At 39.9% G+C, this 17,757-nt stretch overlaps 1 protein-coding gene across 1 annotated transcript; it reads right to left on the reverse strand.

Moving 5' to 3' along the window:
- Window positions 9,368-10,309, reverse strand: LOC102180142 (olfactory receptor 51I2-like). The gene has a single exon (XM_013969665.1). The coding sequence runs from the start codon at window positions 10,307-10,309 to the stop codon at window positions 9,368-9,370; it is 942 nt and encodes a 313-aa protein (XP_013825119.1).

Genomic DNA, 17,757 nt, shown 5'->3' on the forward strand with positions numbered 1-17,757 from the left:
TTTTTGGTGTCCTGGTCGTCTTTTTACCTAAGAGTGAGGTGCTATTTTGAAGTTTGTGAAAAATTTTTCTGAGTAATAAAGGTCATATTTTTGTATTGCCTTGTCATGGGTATTTATCTCTTCCTCCAAGGCCAGGGCTGAGGGGGTTACATAGAGAGAAACAGAGAGAAGAGACAAGAACAAGAGTTATAGCAGGATAAGATCCTTCATCTCTGTGCTTCATATAGTCTCATAGAAAGTTAGCTTGACTAGAACTGCATACAGAACTGAAAAAATAAAAAAATCTACATTGCTTGAGCCTTTATGGAATTAATTTCTTTGTGAACCTAAGAACAAGAGAATGCTCCTTTTCTCCTAGGAACAGGAGAACTTCCAGAAAGCAGAGTGTGGTAAAAAGAGCCATGGATGGGGCCCTGGGCATGACTCACCATCAGTCTCACCTCCTGGGTACCGCAGAGAGCTCCTGTCTAATCTCTTCAATGCCGTCTCCAGCCATGCTCTGCTAGAAAGAGACTGCTGTGTAGCACAATTACACTTCAGTTAGATGAGACATACTCTCCTCTCAGAAGCTATTTTATAAATAAACAGGATTAAGAGTTCAGAGGGTCTGTCTTCCTAGTAATAGAAGTTTCTACAAGGACATTTCCCCAACAGGAGACTATCTAATATAAACTGAATATATTTTCTAATTATGCTGATGCAATGTGGGCTCAGGATTCATTATTGTTATGTTTAATTTTTCAGTAAGGAAGAATCTACTTGGAGGTGGTTGTTCACTTAAACACAGGCATTCAGATGTCCTCCAGACAGCTGAGTCAACTATGTGCTCCTAAAACCTTTCCGGTTTCATAGAAACAGCAAACAGCTTATAGAGTCAGCAATTATTTTGTAAATTATCATCTCCCTGACCTCAAGCAGTTAATCAGAAGTCACTGCCAAGGGATTGCCCTCTGCAGGAAAAGTGGAGGAGTGCTAAACAGGTAGTAACTCTATATGAATGTCAGAAAATAAGGTTTGATTCCATGGATTTCTCATACTAGAATTGGGTATATGTGGTTTGTGTTCATATTTATAATATAAAATATTTTCTTTTTCTCTTCTATTTCCCATGGAAAACATGCTTATCAAATACAGATAATAAAATAGAAGCAAATTATCCATTAAATTATTAATTTAATTAATATGTTTGTTTTGAACATAAATAACTCATGAATCAAGTGAATTATCTAAACATTTCATAATTCACTGAATCTTAAAAGCCTCCAACATCTTCAAGTGGAAAGTATGACAGCCAGCCAAAACTTTCTATAAATTTCTGGAGTCATGTATCAATCACCCAAATCACTGATGTGTAGCAGGCTCTATTAAAAATTTAGATGACAAACAAATCTCAACTGATAGAAATGCCAAAAAAAAAAAAAAAACGTGTTTATTAAAAATTTTGATCTTTCAGCGTTTACCGTCAGTCACGTTGATCAGGAGACTTTCTCCCTAAAGTGATTCTCAGCTTCTATTCCTCCTAGCAGAGATATTTAATCACTGTCCTTTGCTCAATGCCAAGTCTAATAAAATGTGATTTGGGGGGAAATGAAAGTAATTCTGGTGGCAAGCTATATTTCTTATAAGTTTTGCCTTTTTGCTCATACCAAACATAATAGCTCATTGATTCATCCAATCTACAATAATTATTGAAACCTACAATGTGGTGAGCATGGTGTTAGTTTTGAGGGCTCAGGGATTACATGATTTACTCATAACGGTTTGTGTGAGAAACCTACCCAGAGAGAGAGGGATGGGTGATGTGAAAGTCTCCTGGGATGTATTTACTAACCACATATCCCTTTTTAAATACCCTCTTACAAAGCTTCACCATGTTTGAATGGTTGCAGTGTGAAGGAGAAGTGTTACTGGTGGAAATGTGGTCAGTGTTCATGCAAACTGTGCCAAGGCTATGTATGTGACTAAGGCAAATATCCCATATTATTAACTGGGAGAGGCAAACTTCCAGGGTGACAGTCTGTGTGTTTACATGAAAGACAGATTCTAGGCAGCAATGGATTAGAGTCAAGTTTAATTATTAGTCTTTACAATCAAACCTGTCCAATGTCTCTGAGTTAAATTATTTTGTAAATATTAAACAGATTAGAATTGCTAGAGTGCTAAGTGACTTTTTATGTATTTGATATGAAATTGTGTGAAAACAAAATCTATTGTATATATTAACATAAAAATTTGAGAGTCAGCAATTTTATAAACAAAATTTGACTAAATATAGAAGAGACAAATAAACAAACTTGAAACTCAAAGACATTCCTGTTAAACAATTATCTTCAAGCATTTCTATAACTTGGTTATAGACAGTAGATTGGAAATATTGCTCATGTCAATTACTCAGGTAGGTATAGAGATTACTGGAAGGAATGATGCTAAAGCTGAAGCTCCAGTACTTTGGCCAACTCATGCGAAGAGTTGACTCATTGGAAAAGACTCTGATGCTGGGAGGGATTGGGGGCAGGAGGAGAAGGGGATGACCGAGAATGAGATGGCTGGATGGCATCACGGACTCGATGGATGTGAGTCTGGGTGAACTCCGGGAGATGGTGATGGACAGGGAGGCCTGGCGTGCTGCGATTCATGGGGTCGCAAAGAGTTGGACACGACTGAGCGACTGAACTGAACTGAACTTAGTAGGAAATAGCATTCAATGTTTGGAAACTCAATAACTGCAAGAATATTTTTACAAGTATTGTACAAAAAACAGATTTTGTTTATTAGTGGAAAAAAGATTTTTATGACACAACTTAGGTATAAACTGGACAATTGGTTATTTTTAAACTCATTCTAACAGGTTTTCATTATAATTTCTTAAAGAACCCTTTTAACGTTTAGTTTACATAAAAATATTATAAACACTTTCAGGATTTATAATTTATTTAGATAGTAAAGAGATGGGAATATCAGACCACCTGACCTGCCTCTTGAGAAATCTGTATGCAGGTCAGGAAGCAACAGTTAGAACTGGACATGGAACAACAGACTGGCTCCAAATCGGGAAAGAGTACATCAAGTTTGTACATTGTCACCTTGCTTATTTAACTTATATGCAGAGTACATCATGCAGGGCAGTATAAAGCACAAGCTGGAATCAAGATTGCCAAGAGAAATATCAATAACCTCAGATATGCAAATGACACCACCCTTATGGCAGGAAGCGAAGAAGAACTCAGAGCCTCATGATGAAAATGAAAGAGGAGAGTGAAAAAGTTGTTATAAAACTTAACATTCAGGAAACTAAGATCATGGCATCCAGTCCCATCACTTCATGACAAATAGATGGGGATATAATGGAAACAGTGGCAGGCTTCATTTTGTGGGGGCTCCAAAATCACTGCAGATGGTGACTGCAGCCGTGAAATTAAAAGGCGTTTGCTCCTTGGAAGGAAAGCTGTGACCAGCCTAGACAGCATAGTAAAAAGCAGAGACATTGCTTTGCCAACAAATGTCCATCTAGTCAAAGCCACGATTTTTCCAGTAGTCATGTATGGATATGAGAGTTGGACTATGAAGAAAGCTGAGCCCCGAAGAATTGATGCTTTTTAACTGTGGTGTTGGAGCAAAGTCTTGAGAGTCCCTTAGACTGCAAGGAGATCAAACCAGTCAATCCTAAAGGAAATCAGTCCTGAATATTCATTGGAAGGACTGATGCTGAAGCTGAAGCTCCAATACTTTGGCCACCTGATGCAAAGAACTGACTCCTTGGAAAAGACCCTGATGCTGGGAAAGATTGAAGGAGAAGGAAACAACAGAGGATGAGATAGTTGGATGGCATCATGACTCGATGGACTTGAGTTTGAGCAAGCTCCGAGAGTTGGTGATGGACAGGGAAGCCTGGTGTGCTACAGTCCATGGGGTCACAAAGAGTCAGACACGACTGAGTGACTGAACTGAACTGAACACTTCTTTTAACAGTTTGAACAAATACAATTTATCTCGAGAAAAAGCCTTTACTCACAAGTCTGCTATTCAGGGAATTGGTCAATATTTATTATACAGCAGTAAAACATAAATATATATACACACTACATAAATACATACAGATATATATTTTGGATTTTTTCTCTATTAAGAAAACAAAACTTTTAATTTTATGCCTCCTAAACAATTGTCTCTATAATCTATAGTCACTATAAACAGGTTATGTGTGAGTGTGTATGCACGTGTTCCAGTGGTTCTTATCCAACCAAGACTGGAAATTGAGTGCTTCTGTAACACAGAAAGAAATTTCTATCTACATTTTATGCACTGATCCCTTATTTGTTCAGAACTTAGCCCATTAGTATGCAACTGATGAGACACAGGCAAGGACACACCTCGCAGTGTCTCAAGTATTTTTTGTTATCAAACACAATCCAGTTCCACATCCCTGTTGCTTAGCCCAGAGCGAGACCCAGAGAAGTCATTCCATGTGGGTGTGTTCAATGAATAAACGAGCCACCCCACAAAAGATGAGAAACGTTCACAGTTACATAGTATGCACGCTTCCAATTCTCATGCCTTATTCTCTGACTGTTCAATTTTGTAGTTGAGATTACGAAGTGTTTTTTAAAAAGAAACAAAAAATACTGAAGTCAGTGCAGTTTCCAATAGTCAGGTGAATTAATAGATATAAAGTATTAGGATGTTGTTGCTGTTCAGTCACTCGTCATGCCCAACTCTTTGCAACCCCATGGACTGCAGTATGCTAAGCTTCCCTATCCTTCGCCATCCCCAGAACTTGCTCAAACTCATGTCCATCGAGGTGGTGATGCCATCCAACCATCTCATCCTCTGTTGGCCCCTTCTCCTCCTGCCTTCAATCTTTCCCAGTATCAGGGTCTTTTCCAACGAGACAATTCTTCCCATCAGGTGTCCAAAGTATTGGAGCTTCAGCTTCAGCGTCAGCATCAGTCCTTTCAATGAATATTCAGGCATGATTTCCTTTAGGATTTACTGGTTGGATCTCCTTGCAGTCCAAGGGACTCTCAAGAGTCTTTTCTAACACCACAGTTCAAAAGCATCAATTCTTCAGCACTCAGCCTTCTTTATGGTCCAAATCTCATATCCATACATGACTACTGAAAAAACCATAGCTTTAACTATACAGACCTTTGTTAGCAAAGTAATGTTTCTGCTTTTTAATATGCTGTCTAGGTTTATCATAGCTTTTCTTCCAAAGAGCAAGCGTTTTTTAATTTCATGGCTGCAGTCACCATCAGCAGTATTTTTGGAGTCCAAGAAAATAAAATCTGTCACTGTTTCCATTGTCTCCCCATCTATTTGCATGAAATGATGGGATCATTTGCCATGATATTAGTTTTCTGAATGTTTTTTTAAAAATTAGGATTTAAATATTTTTCTTTAAAGAAAGATGATCTCCATCATAAGCATGGGAATCTCAGGGCCATGGGTTGATCTTTGCCCTTGTTTGGTTTTCCTTTCATTTTGCTCAGAACTGTGTATGGAGTTTCCAAAAAAGGTCTGTATAGTCAAAGCTATGGTTTTTCCAGTAGTCCTGTATGGATATGAGAGTTGGAATATAAAGAAAGCTGAGTGCTGCAGAATTGATGCTTTTGAACTGTGGTGTTGGAGAGTTCCTTGGACTGCAAGGAAATCAAACCAGTCAATCCTAAAGGAAATCAGTCTAGAATGTTCTTTGGAAGGACTGAGGCTGAAGCTGAAACTCCAGTACTTTGTCCACCTGATGTGAAGAGCTGACTCATTGGAAAAGACCCTGATGCTGAGAAAGATGGAATGCGGGAAGAGAAGGGGATAACAGAGGATGCGATGGTTGGATGGCATCACCAACTCAATGGACACAAGTTTGGGCAAGCTCCAGGAGTTGGTAATTGACAGGGAAGCCTGGCGTGCTACAGTCCATGGAGTAGCAAAGAGTCGCACACGACTTAGCAACTGAACTGAACTGTGTATAACATTAGCTTATATCCATACAAAGAAGGATGATTCTCCAGGACGATTGAGAAAAGGATTCTCTGGATTGAGAGGGGAGCACAGGGTAGCTTTTCCAGCTTCCTGTCTCTAAGACTTCCTTTTGTTATGTGAACAGCTCAGAGTAGCATTTCTCTTTGAGGCCATTTCTATGACTCTGAGCTAAGTCTGTTTCCAGAAGACATTTGACTCCCTCCCTCTGTTCTAGCCCCAGAATTCAATAGACCTTCTTTCCCAGGGGAACTCAGCTTTGAAGGTTTGTGTAGCTATAGCAGCATTTTCTTATATATGCTTTCTTTACAGCCTTTCCACCTGTTATCACAACCTTCTTTGTCCTTAATGATCTTTCTGTGGGTATGTGGTTCCCTTCATGCTAATAATCATTTTGGAAAGACTTATTTACTGAACATTTCTGAGATTATTAAATGCTGTAGACCACTGTGCTGCAGGAGCTCCAGTAACTTTCACAGTGGGGAGGGAACAAGTTGATTGGCTCTCTAATAGATACTACTCTCCTTTGTAAATTAAACACTCAAATAAACTTTTCTCCAGAAGAGGTTGGCATCAGGTCCCACTGGGGCCTTTTTTGACCTTGTCCAATCTGGGGAGCTTTGATTCCCATCTAGGGGGTTTGGGCTCCAATTTGGGGTGTTCTCCTTGGGAAGGGAAACTGTTTATAAGGCACTTCAGAGAAAGGTCACTGGAGCTGGGAAATCATGTTAATGTGACTTTCTGGCTGGTTAGGTTTTGGTTTATTTTGGCTTCCCAGGTAGCGCTAAGTGGTTAAGAACCAGCCTGCCAGTGCAGAAGACATGATGAGATGCAGATTCAATCCCTGAGTCAGGAAGATCTCCTGGAGGAGGAAACGGCAACCCACTCCAGTATTCTTGCCTGGAGAATCCCACACACAGAGAAGCCTGGTGGGCTAGAGTGCATGGAATCACAGAGTCAGACGTGACTAGAGCGACATAGCATGCACTGCGGTATTGCTTGATCCTGTCACTTGCACAAGTACTTGGACCCTGGCAGGACTATCCCCAGTTTTACTAGTCAATGTCAAAGCCATCTGCCAAGGTTTCAGGTTGTCCTAGCCTTGTGGTGTGTTTGTGATTTTACAGGGGTTTCATTCCATACTGGAGTAGGGTTTGTTAGTCACCTTCACTGCACTCACCCTCACCACACGTTTTCTCATCTTGTGGTTTGGCTATACCAATCTTATTTGAGGATACTTGAGATTTCCCTGACACCTAACATTGTTGAAGATATTAACTCGGATTTTACTCTGTTTTGTTGTTTTCTAATGTCTGTTTGATTTGACAGCCAGGAGGTGTTTGGGAGAGATCAAATTCTATATTGCTTCTATGTTTTAGGGTATTATCATGTCACTCATCCTCTCTGATTTTATTTTAGAAAAAGTAATTCATGACCCTATGAGAAAAAAAACACATGGAAAATAATGCTTATTTAAATATATACATACATATATATACTAGCACCAGGTGGCGCTAGAGGTAAAGAAGTTGCCAATGCAGGAGGTATAGAGACACTGGTTTGATCCCTGGGTTGGGAAGATCCCCTGGAGGAGGAAATGACAACTGCTTCAGTACTTTTGCCTTGAGAATCCCATGAACAAAGGAGCCTGGTGGACTACAGTCCATGGGGGTGCAAAGAGTTGAACATGGAGATCCAACCAGTCCATCCTAAGGGAGATCAGTCCTGGATGTTCACTGGAAGGACTGATGTTGAAGCTGAAACTCCAATACTTTGGCCAACTGATGTGAAGAGCTGACTCGTTGGAAAAGACCCTGATGCTGGGAAAGATTGAGGGCAGGGGGAGAAGGGGACAACAGAGGATGAGATGGTTGGATGACATCACCGAATCGATGGACATGGGTTTGGGTGGACTCCAGGAGTTGGTGATGGACAGGGAGGCCTGGCATGCTGCAGTTCATGGGTTCACAAAGAGTCAGACACAACTGAGCTACTGAACTGAACTGACTGAAAGCAACTTAACCCCCCCCACACACACACACACGTGCACACACACACATATATGTGTGTGTGTGTATGAATGTATAACATTTTTCATTACTATCTGCATCTCAAATCATCTATAAAGATTGAACTATGCTGTAGTCTGTCCACCACCCAGTGAAGGAATCCTCACACTAATTTACTTACCTCTGCCAAGAGTCTGCAAGCTGCTGTGACTTTGTATATGCTTTGCATAAATTTGCACAGAATTCCTCTGCCTTCGTGATTGTTACTCTCCAGGAATTATGCTTTGAATTTCCTAATATTCTTCAGCTACCTCTCCTCTGCTCTTGCTGTTGTTTAGTTGCTAAGTCATATCCAACTCTGCAATCCCATGGACTGTAGCCGGCCATGCTCCTCTGTCCATGGGATTTCCTAGGCAAGAATACTGGAGTAGTTTACCATTTCCTTCTCCAGGGGAACTTCCTGACCCAGGGAACAAATTTGCATCTCCTGCATTGGCAGCCCTTGGCATGTAGATTCTTTATCTCTGAGCCACCAGGAAATCTCCCTGTTGCTCTAGCATGTACAGATGTCTCTGAGCTTGGGTGATGAGTATAGGGCATGAAAATCCATATTGCAGCAGATGATGAGCGCAACTATTTATGCTGTTGAAGTAGATTCACCCTACCATCAATCACTAGTATCTATTTCCCTTCCATTCAAAGTGCTAACTGGCTCCCTAGAAGAGAGTTGATCCTTCCCTCAGCAATGCCCAACAGATGGCAACATATGATTATTTTTTCCACAGAACTTTTCTCCTGTTTTTAAACTTTGGAATTTCTGGTCTTACATGGTTTATATTGCAGTATCACTGTGACAATCATACATGTTCCATTTTATCAGTCTCATGAATACTCTTACTTATTTCAGAAGTGTAAAATTGGTCATAGTTATTGTGTATCTTTAATTTTTAAAGCTAAAAGATGCTCAAAACCATTATTCTTATAAAAAGCATTGGATGATACTTATGATCTTGAGTAACATAACTCCCAGTTATAATGTTTCATATGAATGATTAGGCTTTGTGTTTTTGAGATTTACTTGAAAATTTAGTTAATATTAGCATACTTGGATAAATAGAAATGTCTAGTTTAAGACCCTCTTCCTTACTGAGTGTGAGAGAAGTCATTTTAGCAACCTATAATTTGGTTAATTACAAAGTATCTTGATATTTTAAGTTATGAATTATAGCCAGGCTATGCCCTATAGCTAATAACAGGTACCCAACCAGAGGCCCATGTATAGAAAGAGACGACACAGTTCAACTGACTAGCCTGTAAACCCAAACATCAGCAATAACAACAAACTCTTAGGGTATTTGGGTTTTTAGAAGGTCTCTCTCTGATCAGTGCTTAGATTTCAGTACCTTATGTAGCCTCTTACGAATCTCCTTAGTCTTAATGGAATAGATAATTGGATTGAGCATTGGAGGCACAAAGAGATATATTAGGGACATGAACTTGTGCACATACTCAGGGGCATGCTTCCCAAATCGATGAACCATGGACACACTAACCATGGGCACGTAGAAAATGAGCACAGCACAGATGTGTGACACACATGTGTTGAGTGCCTTAAGTCTCTCTTCCCGGGAGGCGATGGCCAGCACAGAGTGTAATATGAGCACATAGGAAAGGAGAATGAGCACTGAGTCTACACCGAAGGCAGAGATGACAATGAACAAGCCATACATGCTGTTGATGGTGGTATCTCCACAGGGCAGGCGGATCAGGTCTGGGTGCAAGCAGTAGGAGTGGGTCAGTATGTTGTCTTTACAGAAAGGCAACATCTTCAGAAGGAAAGGCAGTGGGAAGACCATGCAGAAGCTGCGGATGATGATAGATATGCCCATGTGAGCCACACGGGTATCAGTGAGCACTGTAGAATAATGCAAGGGGTTACAGATGGCCACATAGCGGTCAAAACTCATGGCCAGCAAGATTCCAGACTCTGTCCAGGAGAAGAAGTGGATGAAGAACATCTGAATCAGGCAGGCATCAAAGGCAGTCTCTGGTGTGTGAAAGCACAAGGTGGCCAGTATAGTGGGCAAGGTAGAAAAAGACACACCCAGGTCATTGACAGACAGCAGAGATAGGAAGTAGTACATTGGCTGGTGCAAGCTCTGCTCCTCCTTTATGATGAAGAGAATGAGGCTGTTGCCCAGGATGGAGACAGCATACAGCAGCAAGAGGAGGGCCGCTAACCAATGCTCCAGTCCCTCCATCTCTGGGAAGCCTGTTAGGGTGAAGCTGGTCACTCTCGAGATGTTAGTTTCGAAACTTCCCATGGGGTCCCTGAGTATCTTTTGGAGAAACACAATCAGAGTAAAGTGAGGTCAGACAATGGAAAGCATGGTCACTATCCAGGATGGAAGGGACAAGGCTACTTAGATTGCACACCAAAGATTGTGAAAAATTAGGAGGAAGCAAGCTAGGGATCATTACTCACATCTCAGGCCTTTCTGCCATCTGATCATTTCTACAGTTGGGTCATGGGCTCCAATTCCTTCCCCACAAAAATCCTTTGAGTCTGTTTTGAACACTATATATTATTCTTCCTGTTTCTGTATTCTTTGCAGAAATATTAAAATCTTTCTCCAGTAGCAGAAAATGATTTAGCTCTTTCTCTCTACCAGTTCTAGCCACTACATTCTGCAAGAAGTGAAGTACAGTATGCCCTCCCCAGGGCCTTATCTTAGTGTTCTCCACTTACTCATGAATCTCCATGTATGCAGGGATAACATTTTCATCTGTACACTGAGCTGTGTCTTTTCTCCTGCCTGCGCTGGACGATCTCACTCCAGCTCCTCATCCTATCTTTGTTGCGTGAGCTCCTCTCTTATTCACCAAGGATCCAGACTCTCATGCTTCTCCACTCCTGATCACTCTGGTTTTTTCTATCTTGCATATTTATGTGTTTTCCTCTGTTTAGATTAAGGATTCCCAAACTGTGTGTATGCTAGATTCACCCAAGGAGCTTTTAAAAAACTCCTTTGTCTGGACCCCAGTAATACGAATTTAATCCAAATCTCTAGCAGTAGCAGTTGGATTCAAAAATCAATACATTGGAAAAAAAAAAAACCCTACCCAGGAAATTCCAATGCAAAGTCAAGTTTGAGAATCAGAGGTTTAGATTATGTTCCATCCAAAACCAGCTTCTGTCTTATTGAGGATTAGTTTCAGGATATACAGTCAAAGAAAATAAATAACAACAAAAATCACTTTATTGCCCCTGCATATTCTTCCAGTAATCATTCACTTCTCTGCTCTCTTTCACACTATGTTCACAATTATTTTCTACTCATAATGTCCTTCTTACCTCTTCTCTGTATGTCAATTATCCCAAATTCATGTCTCTAGCTCAGATGTCTCCTCTAGCTATAGAGTCCAGCATCCAACTCCCTACTGGTGTATCAACTGTAATGGCTCATCAGCACAACATAAATATATGCCAATTTGAACTTTTGTTAATCACCATACTTGGTCCTCTGCAATATTTTCCTCATATAAAAGTCCATCAGCATTTATCCATGCACTAAAGCCAGAAAAACCTAGGAATAATTTTTCACCCTCTCCCATTTCCAGATCTAATCAATCTATTACTATCTTTCCAAAATATACTTAACACTGGCACTCCTGTATCTCTCACTTCCCGCTAATCCAGTATCCAGTCTATTGCACTGATCTATCCGTCAGCATTTTTAATCAGAGTGTCTACAGGCCCTTTCTTGCTGATCATCCAGCTCAGTGTCATGGTCCTCTCTAATTCATCTTTTACAAAGAAGCCAAATTGTCTGTTGATAATATAAACAAAATGATGTTACACTTCTAAGGAAAACCTCTCAGTGGCTTCCCTTCACTCTTAAAATAAGGATTAGAGTAAGAAATCAAACAGTCTTACCTAGGCATGAGGCAGTATATGAACTACCTGAGGACTTGTTACCTTCCTATTATTCTAACCATTCATTACTTCTCTACATATCATTGTATATCCCTATTATGTATCCTCACACATAATTTTCTTCATGACTCTTATCACACTTTAGAATTACAGTGAATTATTATGTATCTGTTTGGTCATTTGATTAGTATCTTTGTTCCCCAAAGAATTATAAGATCCTATAGTTGTCTCAATGTTTATCCAAGTCGCTGGGCATAGATCCTGGATAAGCATTCAGATTACCAGTTCTAATTCTAACCAGTAAATATTGATTAAATAGATAAACTATCTTAGGCAGAATGTATTATGACCCAGTTTTGAAGTGTAACATAAATTTAGAAAAGTTAAATAACTCTGCTAACATCTAAAACAGCGAACTTTTAATCTCAGCTTTAGCACACACCAGCTATAGATTTAGTTTACTTAATTACACCTTACGTTTACAGCTGTAGTATAGAAAAAATACAGAGTAAAACACACAAAATTGATATTCAGCACTGTTGTTCAAGATACGTACTGAATAAATGGCAACCAAGAAAGAGCGGATGAAGAGGGACGTCTGGAGCCAAGGTTCCCAGGCCCTCTTTCCACACTGCCTTACTCTTCCAGTTTCCCAAACAAAAGCTCTCTCCTTTTGTGTTGCCCATGTATCCACTTCCCAGTGAGAACACTGGAGTGTGAGTTAATAACACTGAGGCACTCACACCAAACAAAAGCTTTGTGATTTCAGGCATCAGGGGGTATTGTTGAGGATTGTTGGTGTAGGGCAGAAGAGGAGTACAGAGAAAATCTCTAAAATTAGATCACAAACAAACTTTTCTTCAGATTTATGTATTATAATCACTTCAGGATTTTGAAGCTATGAATGAGGTTCCTACAGACCTCTGTGAGGGAAGGGCTCAAGTCCTAACTTACCTCCTCAGGGTAGCTCTAGTGAGAAGAGGACAGGTGAAGTGTCTCCTAAGGAGAAACTCTGAAGACTCCTCTGTACATGACCTCCCAGCCAACCTCCCTGCCCTGAGCAATGAAACTGCCTCTTCAGTGTCCCCTGGGCCTGGTAAGTCTTGGGGCTTAAAGAGATGGCTGGAGCATCAGGGAATATGAGAACTTTTGAATGATGGCTCCTTTGTACACTAGTGTTTCTCCCCCTTACAGATATTAAAAAAAAAATTTTTGAGTTATAACTCTGCTGTCCTTTATGAAAGAATCCATTCAGTTCATCAAAAGCAGACTGAATCTCAGACCCTTTGACTCTCACTGATTCCCAAGTTAGCGATCTTTCCACCAATTGTGTCACAACCCAAGTAGTTTTCAAGAAACTATAAATATAACCACCAAAGCTTCAGTAATCATAGTCAGAAACCACAGTGACAATCCTGGTTTGCCTGGAACTATACTGGGTTTAGCAATGAAGATCCTGCACTGGGGACAACCTCTCTGTAGCTGCAAACTCAGACAGTTTGTCAGTCTGCCCAGACTTGAGTAAAAAACAACCACTTCCCTGTCTAAGTGACTATCCTTAATAAGTTTATTTAGTTTGCTCAAATTCCAAATTCCTCATTTGGAAACTTGGAACACAAATGTCTATAAATCCAGTTGACCATGAAACTTTGTATCACCATGGTAAATGATTATAAAACAAGGACTATTACAATGACTTGCCAATTTTCTATTGGCCAGAAAAGAATTTGAGAAGATGGGATAGGCAATTAGTTCTGAGAGCTCTGAGCGCTGTGAAGGCAGGTTGATTTCCAGGATGCTTATTAAAAGATCTTAAAATTATGAGAGCTTTTGGATCATCTTGTATCACACCCAAACTGTCATAATGAAGAAATGAAGACTTTAAGGTGCAAGAGGCCTGTTGCCATCCACTGTGAAATCATTTATAAAGTCAGGACTTGAAAATAATTACCTAGATTTAGTCCCCAAAGTCTACGTCTATTGCCCAAGCAATCTCAATTACCAGGACTGAGGAAAGGAGAAGAGAAATACTGATATTTCTTGAGCACCTGCAGAGTTTGGGGGGCTGTACTAGTTTATCGTTTGCTTTAGATTAGCTCATTTAATCAACAGAGAAAACCTGAAGGATACCTTTTATTATGCCTAAATACTAGATTTTTCAGTAGACAGACTAAACAGAATTAGAGCTGTGGAGGAATAAAAAATAAAAAGCTATGTATTTTATATTTAGATAATTTTTAAAACATCAAAGTATCAATGTCTTCCTCACAAAAAACTGGAAATGTGTTGGATTTTAGTACACTAATCTTAGGGTCTCATTTAAAAACAATTTAATGTATACAGAACACCAAAGTTCTTTAGGATTTAATATCTGTAAAGGTCGTTGTTTCCCTGGAGAAAGAAATGGCAACCCACTCCAGTATTCTTGCCTGGAGAATCCCATGCACTGAGGAGCCTGGAGGGCTACAGTCCACGGGTGTCTGTCTGTAAAGTCTGTGTTGGTGTATGCATGTATGACAGTGTGTGCAAACGTGTGTATATGGAGAAAGAGCAGGCAAAGAAACGTACCTCCAATTTTTTAGAAAGGAGAAAAACAGATCTTTTATAATTAATCAATAAATCAGTCACAAGAAATCAAAAAGAGACATAAAAAGATGATACCCTTATAAAGAATAATGATTACCAGACATTTAAGATTTGACAGACTTGACCTAAATGAAAACATAGACTGTGAAAAATAGTTATCATTAAGTGACCATCTACTATATGCTATAAACTTACTAGAATCTTTGTATGCATTGCTAATTTATTTGTTACTAACATATAGTTAATGTTTAATATTCACAGGATCCTTATCAGTTATATTTTTTGTCTTCTTTTTACAAATGAGATTAGGGATTTTACAATTCTTGCCAAAGTTGTAAAGTTATTGGAGTAGCCAAGATAACAATCTGGATGCAAAACCACAATTATAAACAAATATATTCACATACAGTCCTTCACACAAGCACAGTCATCAATTGGAAGAAGAGATTAAATGGACTTTAATTGGAAGAAGGAAAAAGGGACTTAAAGGACCACATCAATCAAGCAGTTATAAGAAGACTAGACTGGCCTACTAAGTGCCAGCGACTAAGAGGCTAAGGTTGGGGATGTTGGAGAAGGATACTTGTCCATCTGAACTTAAAACAGGAAGTTTTACGATTGTGCCCTTGAGTTTTATGGTTATGCCCCTTATTCTTCGCTCACCTCAAATGTAATGATGATGGCTCTCACCAGGTAGGATATGCTAGTCAAGTTAAGAAGATAATTTCTGCCTGTGTAGTAATTCTATTTCCATTGTTAATTGATAACATTATGAATCTATGTTATTGCCTTGATCAGTGTGAGTTCATCCCTAACAGAGAGAACCACACCAAAGGGAATCTGAGATATAACAGTGAAGAGGATGAGCCTTCTCTCTGTTCTCACAGTGATTAGGACAATCAGTTCAGTTCAGTCGCTCAGTCGTGTCCGACTCTTTGCGGCCCCATGAATCGCAGCACGCCAGGCCTCCCTGTCCATCACCATCTCCCGGAGTTCACTCAGACTCACATCCATTGAGTCGGTGATGCCACCCAGCCATCTCATCTTCTGTCGTCCCCTTCTCCTCCTGCCCCCGTCCCTCCCAGCATCAGAGTCTTTTCCAGTGAGCCAACTCTTCTCATGAGGTGGCCAAAGTACTGGAGTTTCAGCTTTAGCATCATTCCTTCCAATGAATAGACTAAATAAATAATTTCACGTGTTAATCATCTTCAGAAAAAAAGTTTAGAATGCTATGGAGAGGAATCATTAAAAAGGTTAGTTTAGATTGAATCCTGAAGGATAAATAAGAGATGTTCAGGGGAAGATAGAAGAGAGCTCAATAAATGTGTTGGATTTATGAACTTTACTTGCAGAAATATGAAGTTCTTTCAGTTCTACCTCCTAACTACTATTTAATTGACTTATTTCCATTCCCACTCTCTAGGCAGCATATCAACATGTTAATCCTAGATAATTACAAGGGTCTTAACGCATTCCCCTACATTATTCAGCCCTCTTCCAATTCACTTTTTAAATTGCAGAAATATATTTAAGTAAAATTTCATCACATTACCATCAAGTCTAGCCTTTAAATGACCCTGTGTGATATGATAAATACCTTCCTTCCAAACTTTATTTTGAGCCATTTTTCTTAGGTTCTTTCTATTACAAGTAAAGTGATCTTCCAGTTTCTTGCATGTGCAAAGCTACTCCTTCCATGCGGCCTTCACAAGCACTCTTTCCAAAATCTTAGAAGCTTTTTCCTACTCACCTTCCATTCAACTGGATCCCTACCACCATCTCCTAGCTTAAATTGGCATGTGGAAGATCCCCCTAGCCTCCTAACCTAATAAAGGTTATATTACATTCTCTGTTGATCTTTTCTAGTACCTTGCAGGGTTGTGATTAATTGATTTAAAATAAACAATAAATTATTTATTACATGCTTCTTTCCTATATCAATATGTATGTTCCATGAAAGATGTTTCTGCCTTATTTTTTAATATATTCGAAATACCCAGTGCAATGTTTGTTGTTGTTGTTTAGTTGCTAAATCATGTCCCACTCTTTTGTGACTCTGTGGACTGTAGCCTATCAGGCTCCTCTGTCCATGGAATTTCCCAGGCAAGAATACTGGAGTGGGTTGCCATTTCCTTCTCCAGGGGGTCTTCCCAACCCAGGGATCCAATCAGAGTCTTCTGCATTGGCAGGGAGATTCTTTACTACTGTGCCACCTGGAAGCCTAATGATTAGCAAATAGTAATCTAATGTCTTTACCATAATTACACTATCAGCATAACGCCATGAGTCATCTTTCCATGTTTCTGCAAAATGGATTAGCATGCTACTTAGGGAAACACCTGTTCAAGAACATATGACATACACATATCTATTTATCTCTGCTTTTTTGTCAATTTACCTAGTTACATATCAGCCCCAAAGTGCCATCCTAGAGAATGCATCAAACTTGAGTCACTACTTCATTTTTTTTAAACAAACTTCCCAGTCTAAACCCTGTTTTCATTCCTGGGTAGGATCTTTGTAAAGTATCTTATTTTCTACATTATTATTTTTCTACATTATTTTCTACAGTAATTAACTTAAACCAACATGATTAGAGAAATCTAAAGTCTGTGTTTCTGCTGCTGCTATTGCTAAGTCGCTTCAGTTGTGTCTGACTCTGTGCGACCCCATAAACGGCAGCCTAACAGGCTCCCCCATCCGTGGGATTCTCCAGGCAAGAACACTGGAGTGAGTTGCCATTTCCTTCTCCAATGCATGAAAGTGAAAAGTGAAAGTGAAGTTATTCAGTCGTGTCCGACTCTTCTCGACCCCATGGACTGCAGCCTACCAGGCTCCTCCATCCATGGGATTTTCCAGGCAAGAGTTCTGGAGTGGGGTACCATTGCCTTCTCCGAATGTCTGTGTTACATGCCCCTTTTCTGGGCTACCACAAACAGTAATCATTGCTTCTTATCTCCCGTTGTGTGAGTTAGTCACTCAGTCATGTCTGACTCTTCGAGACCCCATAGACTGTAGCCCGCCAGGCTCCTCTGTCCATGGAATTCTCCAGGCAAGAACACTGGAGTGAGCTGCCATTCCCTTCTCCGAGGGACCTTCCCAACCAAGGGATCAAACCCTGGCCTCCTAAATTTCAGGCAGATTCTTTACCAGCTGAGCTATTCTCACTCAGAGCGAACATTTATGTTTACTTACTGAGCATATTATGTGATGCTCAACTTTAATTCAGCTAAACCTCACCACGGCCTT

The sequence above is a fragment of the Capra hircus genome, chromosome 15, assembly GCF_001704415.2.
Source record: "Capra hircus breed San Clemente chromosome 15, ASM170441v1, whole genome shotgun sequence".
Classification (NCBI taxonomy): Eukaryota; Metazoa; Chordata; class Mammalia; order Artiodactyla; family Bovidae; genus Capra; species Capra hircus.

What these genes read in the sequence shown, in the direction of transcription:
- LOC102180142 (XM_013969665.1), bottom strand. Translation starts at nt 10,309, where the DNA reads ATGGGAAGTTTCGAAACTAACATCTCGAGAGTGACCAGCTTCACCCTA.